The sequence below is a fragment of the Lutra lutra genome, chromosome 4 (assembly GCF_902655055.1).
Source record: "Lutra lutra chromosome 4, mLutLut1.2, whole genome shotgun sequence".
Classification (NCBI taxonomy): Eukaryota; Metazoa; Chordata; class Mammalia; order Carnivora; family Mustelidae; genus Lutra; species Lutra lutra.
Window position 1 is genome coordinate 143,640,302 of NC_062281.1, and position 14,380 is coordinate 143,654,681.

Genomic DNA, 14,380 nt, shown 5'->3' on the forward strand with positions numbered 1-14,380 from the left:
ACAATCTTTTCCAGAGAATAATTCAAATGAAGAGAATGTGAGCCAGGGCAGGCAGAGAGCTCTGGAAGACACATTTGTCTTGGGGGCTGCTCTGCAATCCACCACTTGAGAGTCTGTTGACTTAGAAAGTCATTAAACTTTTCTGAACATCTGTCACTCTTTCATCTAAAAACAGAGGGGAAATCCAAGGAAATGGATGATATTATGATATTATACCTACACAGAAAGACAGTTCAGTTCAGTGGAGAAATACTTAGACCTTAGAGTCAGAAAACTGAATTGAGCTGTCACTAAGTAGCTATTTTACCTTAAACAAGTCTCCTACCATCTCTAAGAATAAGTCTCCTCATCTGCTTGTAATGACACAGACAGCAAAATAAAGGAAAACTACAAATGTATTCTCAAATTGTTTTAAATCTCAACCTAAAAGCTCTATTGTAAAAACAACTATTATGATTCTCCTTTTATAAATGGAGAACAGCCTTAACATTTTTCTAGGTCTTACAGCTAGTAACGGTAGTACAGATGTTTGATATCATGTCTCTGGCACAGATATGCCCCTTATTCTGCCTAATAGACTTCTGGGGAAATGAAATAACTGTCCAATTGTACCAAATATTATAAATAGCTATACCAGTGTAAGGTATTGTTAGAACTAAGCTTTAACTCCCCTAGATTTATTTTTTAAATCCTCTAGACATATTTTTTCCATTCATAAACATTTCTGTTAGACCAAAAGGCCCATGAACCACCTCTCCTAGCCAGCATGTCACAGTACAATGAGCTGAATAAATGGGCAGATCAGTGCTGCTTTAGAAATGATCCATGAGCTTAATTAAATATCTTAAACAAATGGATACATTTACACTGCAGAAGGCCACTCTTTGATGATCTAAGAAGAAAGAACTATAATTAGACAAGATAGATATAGTTGCACTAGTCAATGAAACTTGCTACCCATTAAAACAAACCCCACTCTTAGGGTGCAATTGTTCATCCAGACCAAACAAACAGCATCCTCCCAGACTCTGTTCTCAATTGCAAATATACATCAAAATAGTCATAAGATACATAGCAGCCATAACAAAGCCACAATATTCCCCTAACCAGGAGGAGGAATGGGGATGGGAAGAATCCCCGCAACCTCTTCGTACCGGGTTAGTTTGATCAAGTTGAAGAATCAACTCCTAGCAATAATGTTTTACATATAACCATATTCTTAATAATGTTTTCCTATTACAACAATTTATCAATTTACTTCATTCTTCTTCTCTAAACCTATTGAAAAAGTCTGATTTGGTTAAAAAAAAAAAAAGACAATCCTCAAAAATCCAGGACTCACAATAGGCTGCTGTGTGTTCGAGTTATTGCTCCTATTAAATGACAGCCCCCTAAAGACCAGAAGTGTCTCTCCTTCACTATTATATTCCCCCCCAGTGCTTAACACGGTGCCTGGCATATAAGGGACTCAGGATATAGGTGTTGAAAATATTCTAGGATGTAACATTAAAAACAAATTCGAATTCTTAAAATAAGAATCCCTATGAGAAGTAAAAATGTACAAAATTTCATTTCTTGAAAGTGGGGCTCCTCCCCCCTCATTTGGAAATTGTTCATTCCATTTCAGTTCCCTGTATACATGTCCACTAAGTTCCAGAAAGGATTATGATGGCATCATTTGGAATGCATGAATCTTTTTCTTTAAGACTTAAAGGAGATCACATTCAGTCAAAGGATGTTTTGGACTTTATCACAGATTTAAGAAAATCGTAAATCAAATACCCATGTACAACAGCAATACCAAAGCTGTTGGAATCATCAGTCCTTCAGGTAATTTTAGTTTTAATTTAAAATGGTCCTGAGAAAACATTCTACCAAAACCTTAACTTCAATAAGATCTAGTATGGGTAAAATATGTTTTCAGGTGAGGACACTTGAAAACATCTGTAAACAATATTTTACCCCACTTATGGGATAAGAAAATAGAAAAATGGTAGTCCAGGGAGAGCCATTACATGATTAAAAGAAAGAAGCATTTATTTGCAAAGTGCAAGAATTAAATTCAGTTTGTTTTCATTACTTCTCAAACAACCCAACATGAATCTTTCCTCTGAAGTCCTCAGTTGTTCAGTATATTAAAGTTACCAATGTAGAACAAACCACTGACCACTTCAATTATAAATTATCTTTGTGTAAACAATCCTCTGATCCTGATTCCTTGAAAAGGTGAGCAAACAGCTATAATAATACCCCTGGTCCAACATACATATATTAAAATATTAAGTGACTGTTTTGCTATGGAAATCGCTAAAAGAGCTTTATAAAAAGAAAAGAAAAAAAAAAAAAGGTTGCAAGCCCAGATACAAAGTTTAGAGGCATTTTCATTTTCCTTACATGTAACGTTTATGAAGTTATTAATACACTCAACGCAAAAAGATAAACAAGATCAAAGCCAATAACAGATGAAATAAATTTCTTCGTACAAATCATAAAAGCTGTGTAAAAGAGCCCTAGATAAAAATTGGCTCAAGGCAAAAATTGCTTCAGAAAGGTAGCAGCATTAACCCTAGCAGACAGCCGGATTGACAAGAGGCACAGCTTTACAGGATTGCAAATAACATCAACATTAAGAGAATAATAATTGGAATAAATACCGTCCCTCCGCAGGCAATCAACGCACTCGCTCCTTCACCTCTCCCCCTCATCCAGCTGGGTAATGAAAGCAGCTGCCTCTCCCTGCCCTCCTTCCCAGTGGCTCCTCGCGCCACCCGCTCCTTTCTCGCGTCCACCCCTTCCCTCCCCTTTCCCCTCCTCTCCCCGCCCCCAGCTGGTGTATTCAGCAGCCTAGCCAGATTAAGAGGCGCTCCTACAGTCGCAGGGCCTCAGGACTGATCTAACGTTTCCTAGCTCCTTGAACTAGAGAAATTAGAGACGCGACACCCTGGTGGTATTAGATGCCTTCGCTCCATCCCGGCCCCTCCCAGGCCAAGGTGGGGTGGGAGCCTCGGGCTAGTGGAGTGGGCAGCCTCTGGAGGTCCCTGCAGGGTTCAGCTGGACGCACCCTGCCGCCAGCGCTACCTGAGCTGTCCATGGTGCTGGCGCGGTCCTGAGACTGCTGGGCGGGACTCCGCGCGGCTACCGCCGCCCCGGCGTTCACTCTCTGCTTGCCGCCACCCGCGCCGCTCCCCGCACTTAAGTCCCGGTTACTGTCCACCAGCTGCAAGGATTCATAACCATCGTTGCCGGTCTTTTTCCGGTAGCTCCCGAGAAGACTCATGGGCAAGCCCAGAGAAGAGGGGTAAAATATCAACCTGGGAAACGAAGGGGGAGGTGGAAGGTGGAAAGGGCTAAAGGAGGAGATAAAAAAAATAGGGGGAAAAAAGGAAAAGAAAAAAAAACATCAAGTGTCCGACATGACGCAAAGAGGAGGGAAAGAGGGAACGGCCACCAGAGAGGAGCTTTGCGCGACAGGCGGCAAAGCCACCGCCCTGGGCAGAGAGCGGCTCTGGGCGCCCCGCGCGACCGAGGGAGAAAAAGAGGGCGCGGGCGGGAGGGCGAACGGGTGCGCGCGTCCTCGGTGCCGCCGCCGCGGAGCCGCCGGCCCTGCGGAGCTCCGGGCCCCGGGCCAGCCACCCTCTGGCTGGGGAGTGCCCGGAAGCAATCCTATAGGTGTCGCCGCGTCGCCCCCGCCGCGCAGCAGGGCAGCTCCAAGCGCGGCTGGCCCAAGGGGAAGGTAGAAAAGAGAGGGAGTGAGGGATGGGGAGATTCTTAAGGAGGGGGGCTGAGGGCGGTAAATGGGGCGTGGTGGGGGGGCGGGGACTACTACGACCCGGGTAGAGGGTGTTTTCGCGCGTGAGGTAAAGAAGAAAGAGGCTGGGCGTCTCTGCTTGGTAAGCTTTGGGGACGAGGGGGTCTCTTGGTAAAATCCAGACACGCCCATTTTGTATAACTTAGCCTATATTTGCTGGAAGATTCGGCAAGTCAAAGCCACCTCGAAGGTTACTGTCCTGGAGGACTGACTTGTAACTTAATTGAACAGAAAAAGAACACATGTTAAATGCCAGGCTATATGTATGCTAGGACAGAAAGGAACAGCAGTTTCTTTCAAACCAGAATGGGAATGATCCCTAAGTGAGATATCAAAGAGCTGGCTATTCTAAGTAGGAGACAGGGTCCATTCCACCTAGTTGAGTAGATGTGACTGTTTCAGTAACTATTTGTTGAACGAATAACTGGGGCGGGGGGGGGGGGGTACGGGGGGAGGGGAGCGAGGAAGAGGTCGAATCAGGTGCAATTTCAGTTCTGACATCATTTACCTTGGGACCTGGAGAAAGGACTATACCACTCAGTTGGCTTGAGGGGATGGTTAGGAAGACAAGGATTTTCCTTCCATTCTCTAGGCCCTCCCCACTTTTTTTCATAATTTTGAGGAAACAAAGAAAAAAGTCGCTCATTATCAGAGAAGAATTAATCACGAAGTTAATCGAGCTGAAGGGTCAGAGCCCCTTTCTTGCAGAAGCCCTTTTCAAGGCTGTGTACCTAATTTCATATTCATGATTTTGCATTCTTATTCTTAAAGAGAAACCCAACATTATATATTTCAACATTTGCAAAACCTGGACATAACTCTAAGTTTCAAAATGCAATTACCAAATGTTTGTTCTCACTTGAAATAATAAGACTACAGAAGTATCCCTCTTTTATCATTTCAAGTGAAATTCTGGTTTTGAAATGATCCTTTTCCCTATTAGGATTTGGAATGATTAAGTGAGGAGATTTTCAAGTCATTTGGTGGAGTATTATCACCCATCAGCAAGAAACAAGTGCACATATGTAAAATTTGCTTAAGCTCATACACAAAGCCAGCTTTGCCTTCTTCTCACCTTTTGTGGCTTTCTCTTGATATTATTTTGATCACTTAAGAACATAAAATCAAACAACAGCATCTAGGAAGGTTGGGTCCCAATCATTTGAGACCCAAAGAGTTTTCTGGAAGCTCTACCTCTGCAGAGATCTACGTAAAATAAATTAATTATATTGAGAGACATATGCCTGTTCAAGGATCACCTAAACACAAATTCTCATAAGAAGAGGCCAAGAATGCTGTAGATCCGTCCAGTCCCTCTGGGAAGACCTCAATTCCCTGACCAGTTGTTTTCCCAACTGCATAAACTGAAGAAGGTGTGGTCTGACCCAAATCACAAATCGCAATTAATGCTCATTTACAAGATCAAACAATTTGAGTGACAGCAATTAAAATTGCAATTAAATTTTAAACACAAATTTTATATTTTCAATTTTCCAAATCTGTCAGACTGAGCAATTTTATGTACTTGGCTGAAGTAATACTCTGTAAAATCTAGTAAATATTTTCCAATAACATTTTAAATAATCCTTTTCTGCACTTTTCCTTCTCTTTTAATTCATTACTGAGGCATAGGGAGTAAATACCTAGAGTCCATCACGTACCTTCACAAATTCTAGATTTATAATCACCGGATTAAGAGAATTTAGAGATGACCATTTTTCAAAAGTGAAAATTATTATTTTCAAAAAGACAACTTTCAGTTATTTTTGTTCAAATGTTCTCAGAGTTGTAGGCATACTACTTGAGGAAATTAAGATGAAACATATGCCTTTGTATTTTTGGATATCTATCTCCTCAGTTGGCAAATGTAAAGAAAAACATGAATGGGCTACAGAGACCATTTAATTTTTTTCTTTACACTTAATTTAATATAAATAAAATTAATCAGAATAACTATTAATGACCCTACGAAGTTAAGGATATAAAGAACATATAAAGGCAGGAAAATGCAATAGCTAGATTAAAATACAACAGTCTAAAAACTGGTCTGGGGCTTAAATTGGAACATATACCAATGCAAATTGACATGCAAATTGCTTTTATTATCCTAAAGATCAAATTCATAAAAAGTTCACTTATCCATGAAGATCATACTTTTCTATTCTATAAAAGAGCATAATAAAAACACCATCATTTTATGGGTAAAGAATTACATTAATACCTAACACATATAGAGTAAGTACTTAACAAATATTCACTATTATTACTATTATTGGGCTGACTTGGGCACCACTCTATCCTCAGTGCCCAACAGTCCTAGTCCTTACCCTGGGAGATGCTCAATAAAGGATAAATATTATTTATTCCAGTACTATACTAATGGAAATTTGTCTGTGTGATTCTGAATGAACACCTGTGCTTAAGGAAGGGCACTGGTAAAATCCAAGATGAACATTTAGAGCCAAACTCTCCTGCTATTCCAAGAGCAAGACTGCTCCATAATTTATCTCAAAAATATTACATCACAAACAGAGCAGAGCCAAAGGATTAGATGCCCTCTTTAGGGGAGAGTGTTCTTTCCCTTTGCCTTTTCTATTGCTGACTTTAGTCACTTTGTTTTTTTTTTAACTTCAGTCACTTTTATTAACTTGAAGGTTATTCACACTGAGGAATGTTCAGGCTCTATTCCTACTCATCCCCTCCAACCCCAAAATACTCTCCCACCACAACAGATGTCACAATATTTTTGTGGTGGCGGGTCAGAGAAGATGAATATATGCCATGACCCATCTGGGATTATGATTTGTGCTTTTTTAATTTCTAGGAGCTATAACACACTGGTTAAAACTGAGGTTCTGGAACCATATTTTCTAGGATTGAACCCTATTTCCACAGACTCTTTTAGCTCTATGACCTTAGGCAAGTTACTTAACCTCTCTGCCTCACTTTTCTCCTTTGTAAAATGAGCATAGAAATAGTACCACTGGAATAAAGCTGTAGTAAGAATTAAATCAGCACATAACATATAGTAAGTACTGGGGTGCCTGGGTGGCTCAGTGGGTTACAGCCTCTGCCTTCAGCTCAGGCCCTGATCTCAGGGTCCTGAGATCGAGCCCCACATTGGGCTCTGTGCTCCACAAGGAGCCTGCTTTCCCCTCCCCCTCTGTCTACCTCTCTGCCTACTTGTGATCTCTCTCCGTCAAACAAATAAAGTCTTTTAAAAAAGACAGTAAGTGCTATATGTTATCACTATTGTTTTACTATTTTTATAAGGATAAGTTATTTTTTCTAAAAATGTGATTGCTTATCTATAAATTAGACTAAAATCTGCCCTACCTACTTAAGAAATTTATTATGATAATGTATAATAATATAAAAGCATTATGCATAATGTAGAGTGACTATTCTGCCATGACATTTTAGATATTTTCATCCATCTCTTTCCTATTAGATTTTAGACTCCTTGAGAACAGAAATCCATGTTTTGCTCATGTCTATATCCTTCAGGATACCCAAAAGAACACCTCACAGTCATTAAAGATTGAATAAATGTCTACTGAATAAATAAATAAAATGTATTAGTATCACCTAATCTAGTGATTTTTTAAAAATGATTACGTTGTGGTCTACTATTAGATTAAAAAATAAACTTAGCCATTCATGACCATTATTTTAATAAAAACGAAATAGGTCAGGAAAACATCAGTTTTTGGCATATGGTAAGATTTTGTTTCCTGAACTAGTATTTTGAGTTTGTGTGGTGAAAGTATAGATGTGTTTCTCCTCAATAATGACATAAATGTATTTCTCACTATGGGTGCCAGTTATAAATGTTTGAATGTCTGTATATAACAGAACCTCGAGTACTAAGAGGTTCTCAATTCCAAATGTCCTACACACTGTGACATCTGAACTCACTTGGATACATAACTGGACAACAAATTTCTGACTAGACAGTAAATGAGAACAGAATTGCTCTGTTCTTTCTGTTGCAAAATGCAAAAATTATTAGGTATGATCAGGCTTCTAAAATGCACTTCTTCGATTTTATGCTTTAATATAAATCAATGAATAGCACTGAAACTTTCCTTGGCAACATGCCTCAGGTACATAATTCAGATTATGTCCTTATGAATACAAATCTGCAAATACAATGAATGTAATGTACTCAAACAGGGGACCAAGAAGCCATATCTGGCCCCCAAACGTTTTGTCTGTCCTATACTTTTTTTTTTTTAACTGTAAGCTTAAATGCCTCCACAGAAGGTACACAGACTCCAGCTTGAGTGCCAAGTTCACCACCACTTCCCCATATGAAATACCCAGCCTGCCCCACTTGGTCTTTGTCAGTCAGCCCTTGCATGCATTTGAATTTGAGACCTCTAGTGTAGTGGCCCAAACTGGAGGAGTAACAACACCAAGACAGGTGCCAAAAGCTGAATCTTTAGGTCACAGTCCAGAAGAAAGAGCAATGGGCTGGAATCCTCTCCTGGCTCTATTATCAATCAGCAAAGTGTCCTAGATAATCATTCTCTCTTAGCAGTTAAATTGAAGGTGTTGAATTACAGCATTCTCTCTATTCTCAAATTTTCCTATCTTTCTCAAAACTTTGGTTGTTGCTTCCTTCCTTCTCCAAAGGAAGCCCACAGGGAAAAACCATGACTATTTAAGTATTCCAGTTCTAAGTCCCATTTAATCAAGGTTTTACTATAGAACACATGCATAAATAGTGGCAGCTGTCAAAAGTTGCACATAGAGCAATACACAAGAGACAAGACGGAATATGCTGGAAAAACTGAGTGAGCTGATAATATTTAGCAGACGAAACCTCAACTATTTCTACAATATTTCCTTAGAAATGAGCTTGTCTGTTCCTGACGCCTGATAGAGTATTGGGTCTCCTACAAGATAGGACAAACTTTCCAGGCAGAGTATATTTTTTAAGGTAACTCAGTACCCTAAAACCTGTGCCTCCTTGAATTTCTAACAGTAATAAAAACAACCGTCATTAATTATTTTCCATTTGCCAGGTACCTTTCCTGCCTTAACAGTCATCTTCCCAACAACCCTGCAAAGGTATAACCCTTTTTTTGAGGCACAGTGGGAGAGGTTAAGTCTTGTCCAAGCTCATAGAGCTGGCTCTCAGTAAGTATCCAAAATCCCATCTTTATGGGGTGCCTAGATGTGTCAGTCGGTTAAGCATCTGCCTTATTAGGCTCAGGTCAGGATCTCAGGGTCCTGGGATGGAGAGCAGTGGTAGGCTCCCTGCTCTGCAAGGAGTCTGCTGCTCCCTCTTCCTCTGCCCCTCCCCACTGCTCATGCTCATGTTTGTGGGCATGCATGCTCTCTCTCACTCTCATGCACACACATCTCTCTCTAATGAATAAAAAAATTCTTTTTAAAAGAATCCCATCTTTCTGATTATGCTTTGGCCACTGCACAAGCCTGAGAGGCCAATTCCAGAGGTCAAAGTGAACACTGGATGACATTTGGGTTATTTCTTAGATCTGACCTAAGCATGGCTGGCGAAAAATAGTCTGGGCACCTTCCAGGGTCACCCTTGCTTTACTCCCCACATGGCAGGTTCTGCTCAGTGAGACCTGAAAGATTTCAACAGATGTGGGTTCCCAACAGGCAATCTTGTTCTGTAACTATCTGGCTTAGTGGACTTCTTATGTTGTGCCCCCCTGAAAACTGGTACTTGGCTACTCTTTGGCCTAGTTTTAATCACTAGAAGGACAAATAATCTTTATATTCATTAAAAGCAAGCCCCTAGCTTTGAAATAAACTTGGCCCTTGCTGTGTTTGTGCACATGTACATGTATAAATATGTGTGTATGCAGATTAAAAAGACATCAAGGTGTGGTGGAAAAACCACTAGCTTTGGAGAAAAAATACGACTATGTTTGAGTTTTGGACCTGCCAGATGCAAGTATTCTATAATTTGCTTCCCACTCAGAGTCACATTCCCTTTCCATAAAGTTGAAGAGGTAGGTACTCATTGTCCCTCAGAGAAAGAATCAAATGAAATAAGGTCCATGAAAGCATATAATAAACACTAAAGCCCTACTCAAAAGCTGTATTTCATCAAATCTAAGAAATCATCCATTTTGAGTCACAGTATTACGAAAAATATACTACTGATGACCCACATGTGACATATTCTCAATTTTAAGACACTTAAAGACTGCCTAAATGTTAATATTTTTAAAAATTGTTTTGGAATTGATGAAACAAATATTATTATTATTCGACTATCTGTTAACCTGAGCATATTATTTGTCTATTTTTAATTCAGGTATTTTGAGCAACTCTGATAGGCAAAGACAATATTCATCATATATTTATTAGGCCTAGCATAGTGCCTGCCAGGTAAAAGGTGTTCTGTATCTGCTAATTGAATGAAAATGAGGGGAAAAAAAAAAAGTTTCAGAGGTCATCTTTAGCTTACAGGAAAAAATCACCATGGGTTTCTTCAGTAAGCTCACTTAAAATGCTGTGTCATTTACTAACATTCAACTTACTCTTGGCTTTTCAAGGACATGCTCATGGTTCAACAATGTTACACCTACATTACCATTTTGAGAGTAACCCATGGAAGCACCTGTCCTTTCATTTGTCATTCTACAAGGAAGGAAACCAGCTTCTCAAATGGACAGACTCTGACAAACTACCATAAACCGGACCTATGCTCAATTGATCTCAATCTTGGGAATAACAAACTGAAAAAATTCATGTGGTAATTAGTTCCCCAAAGTCAGGTATAAATAGACACATAAATGAAAGTTTCCCTCAGTTTCCATGTTTCGCCCTGAGCTCATTATATGATTTTATGTTCAAGATCCTTAAAATGTAGGTTCTTATTCTCTGTAACCCCTTTGTGCCTAAAGGTTAAGCCCTAGAAGATGTGTCGATCCTATAAGGTGGTGATGAATAAGACAAGGATGACCTCAGAGGCAGGTGGAGTCAATTCTTGTGGTGCTGAGTCTCCATGGCGCCAGACCACTTTCACCCACTTGCCCACATCTCATTGAAAGGAAAGAACTTGCATTTCCTGAACACTTAATTAAGAGCCTGGGGGGTATTTTGTTTGTTTATTTGTTTTGGGGGGCGCTATTAACCTATTTACCCATTTAAACCTGAAAGGTCTTTTGAGAAAGATTACCATACCCATTGCATACCCACAGAGACCAGAGCTCTAAATGCAACAGTGTGGACCAAGCAGTGATTGTCAGTGATCCTCAATATTCCTATCCACCTGCTACGCTAACAGAACCCTTGTTCTTTAGCTGGGCACATGGCCATATAGCATGACAAATCTACTTCTTAGTCAACTTTCATGTCTTGGACCTGCCACAAGCAAGTTTTCTATAATCTGCTAGGTATGTACATGACATTAAGTTGTGGCATGATAATAATGATTTTGTAAAATAAGCATAAATGATAAGTGCAATTTTTAGTATGCATCCTTGAAAGGGAAAATGGGTGGTATTCTCGTCTTCCATTCTTTTTGCCTTTCTTCTGTTTGGAATATGTAGCTTCAGCAGGTATCTTGGACCATGAAGTAAACTTGAGGATGGAAGACTTTGATAATGAAGCAACAGAAGGAACCTGATTCCAGAGAATCATGACAACCCTGGACTGATTATCTCCAGACTTCATAAAGACGAGAGAGAAACTATTTTGTTTTAAGCCACTGTTATTCTACTTTTGTCTGTTATGTGCATCCAAACCTAAACCTAACCATTGGATTTGTTACTTATTTATCACAACATTTACTGGCAATTATATAAGGTCTGTGTGATCACGGACAAATTATATACGTTCTTTATGCCCCAGTTTCCTCATCTATAAAACTGTAGCATCTAACTAATAGGGCAGCCATTAGAATCAAATGATATAAAGTGCATAACAAGCTTACACAGGTACCTGGCATACAGTGAGAATTCAATGAATGTGACCTATTTTGTTTTTTCTTGTCACTATCTTTCACCTGACACATAGCTCAGTCTATTATGCCTATTATGGCTCCAAAGCCAGTGATTTCTCCAGCTTATCCTGGTATCCAGAAACTGCCTTCTTGGGCTGACTCGGGCCAGAGCTGCAGAGCTCTGCTTACGTCATCAATGAAATCCCTAGAAGAACTGCCCCTTCCTTGGAGTGTTATTCTCTTTCTTTGATCTGCCAACATAATCTCAGTGCAGTCTGGAACATTTTAAGCCCTTAAAATTGATACAGAACTCAAAGCAGGGGCCCCTGGTTGGCTCAGTTGGCCGAATCTCTGACTCTTGATTTCGGCTCAGGTCATGACCTCAGGGTAATGGGACCAAACCCTGCATGGGCTCTGGGCTGAGTGGAGAGCCTAGTTGAGACTCTCACTCTGCCCCACCCCCAACCTCCCCAGCTCACACACACTCTCTCTAATCACTCTCTTTCTCTAAAAAAATAAATAAAAACAAATAAAAAAATTTTTAAAAAGAACTTGAAGCAAAATGTCAGTGCTTATGACACAGTAGCTCTGAGTCTATTTATTTCAGCATGACCAAGTGAAAGAGTCTGATTCTTTCTCCATTTGTGTTAAAGTAATAAGGAACTTGGGTAATAAGTCAGAACATCTTTGTTTTATTATTCTTTTTACTTTCTATTATGGAAAATTTCAAACATACACAAATTATGAAAATTACATAATGAAAATTATATAATGGGTCCTTTTGAACCCATCATTCAGCATCAACAATCACCTAGTCATGGCCAACCATGTTTGGTATAAATCCCTAACTACCTTTTTAGCAAATTCCAGACTTTGTATCATTTCATCAACAAACATCTCAGAATGCAGCATTTTAATTTTTGGAACATAACATCAGATTTCACTATATTGGAAGGGGACAAGTTGCCATTCCACGTATGCTGAGAAATTGAAGTCATCCACCAGTTCCCTTTCAGGAAATTGTCACAGGAACCTGCATAACTTTTCTATTTCCTTTATTTCACAGTGGAAATAATATATCCATTCAGCTTCCTATCCCCACTCTCAGTCACCTCCATCCCCACAAAACCCAGCTCTTCAAGTACTGGTCATAATCTTAGGTAGGCCTTGCTACCTGAGAGAGCTGGAAATCAGTATGGAATTAAGTTTTTCCAGGATAGCAGAAATTTATGGACTATTAAAGTTGGAAGGAGCTATACAGGGTAGGCTATCCTTTTCAATTTAAAGATAAAGGAATATTGAGACAGGGAAGTGAGCAAATTGATTCACTTCTGAGCTTTCTAAAATGCAAATCCAATTATGTGACTCGGCTACTTAAAACCATTTGAGGGCTTCCCACTGCCCTCAGTCTAAGGATTTAACATAACGAACCCTTCACATTCTAAGATAAGCTACTTCCTTCTGGAGACTCAGCCCTCACCACTTCGCCTTTCCCCATCCTCTAAGTCTAGACATAAAGGTTCTTTACAACCCTGGTCTGGCCAAATCCTGCTTGCCCTTCAGATCCCTGCACAGACAGCACTTTCATAAGGAAACCATCAAAGTTCTCAAAACCAAGTTAGATATGATTCCATGTTGTCCCACAGCACATTGTACATCTTCTAACATAGCACTTATAACACACTACATTGAAATTTCCTGTTAGATGTATGACTTCCCACATCACATTATAAGCTTCGTGAAGGCATGGCCATGTGTGGTCTAACTCCACACCTGAAACAATACAGACACCAGATATATACTTGTTAAATAGATGAATGACCAATGCCACGGGGAAGAGTCCATGAAAGACATAAGAGAAAGTTGCTCTGTATACTGCCCAGCACCCAATGAAGGTTAGTCATTGCATTTCTTATTCATCAGGCCTCAGAACTACACATAAAGGACTGGCTGGCATTCTGGCCAGTCAGAGCTCTTAGCAGTCCATCACTCTGCTTAGTATGAATTCAGCCAAAAAAGCTATCCCTTACTAATAATTTCCTATGTAAATTAAATGATTTCTAATGGACTGTCGAAAGTGCAGATTTACAGCATTTCGAAATCATTTTTGTTTGAAATTTACTTTTTGACCTGATGAAGAGATTCACAAACTCCAGATCATCTTTCTGAAAGATTTACAAGTCATCATTTTTAAAGAATAATTCCTTTGGGCCAGATATTGTTTATGAATAACAGAAGATGGCTCTTGATCTTTGCCTCAGAAATCACTATGCCCATATTGTATAGGCTATAGGAAATCATGTGTTGCTGAAAAGGAGATGGGAAAGTTCTCAAAAGAAAGTATATGATCGGTTGCACAACTCTGAACCTACCAAAGACCACAGAATGATACACTTTAAATGGATAGAACTGTACAGTATATAAATTAGGTCTCAATAAAGCTGTTCCCCAACAAAACAATATGAGGGATGTTATGTTATTAATAGGATATGATTAACTTTAATAATAATATAATGCCTAATATGTATTAATATAATTGACATAACAGCTAACATTTATTAATATAAATATAATAGCTAACATTTGTTAGTATGGTAAATATAGTAGCTAATATTTATTGAGTACCAATTATGTGATAGCTA

General features: G+C 39.4%; 1 protein-coding gene across 3 annotated transcripts in view; it reads right to left on the reverse strand.

The window, feature by feature from the left end:
• DNAJC6 (DnaJ heat shock protein family (Hsp40) member C6) overlaps positions 1–14,380 on the reverse strand; it is a 140,099-nt gene that overhangs the window by 91,753 nt on the left and 33,966 nt on the right. Inside the window, exon 2 of one of the 3 annotated variants that reach the window (XM_047725424.1) lies at positions 3,079–3,347. The exons of the other annotated variants lie outside the window; for them this stretch is intronic. Coding sequence (XP_047581380.1) covers positions 3,079–3,277 — 199 coding nt within the window. The 5' untranslated portion in view covers positions 3,278–3,347. The remainder of the gene's footprint in view (positions 1–3,078; positions 3,348–14,380) is intronic. 3 annotated transcript variants of the gene reach the window in all.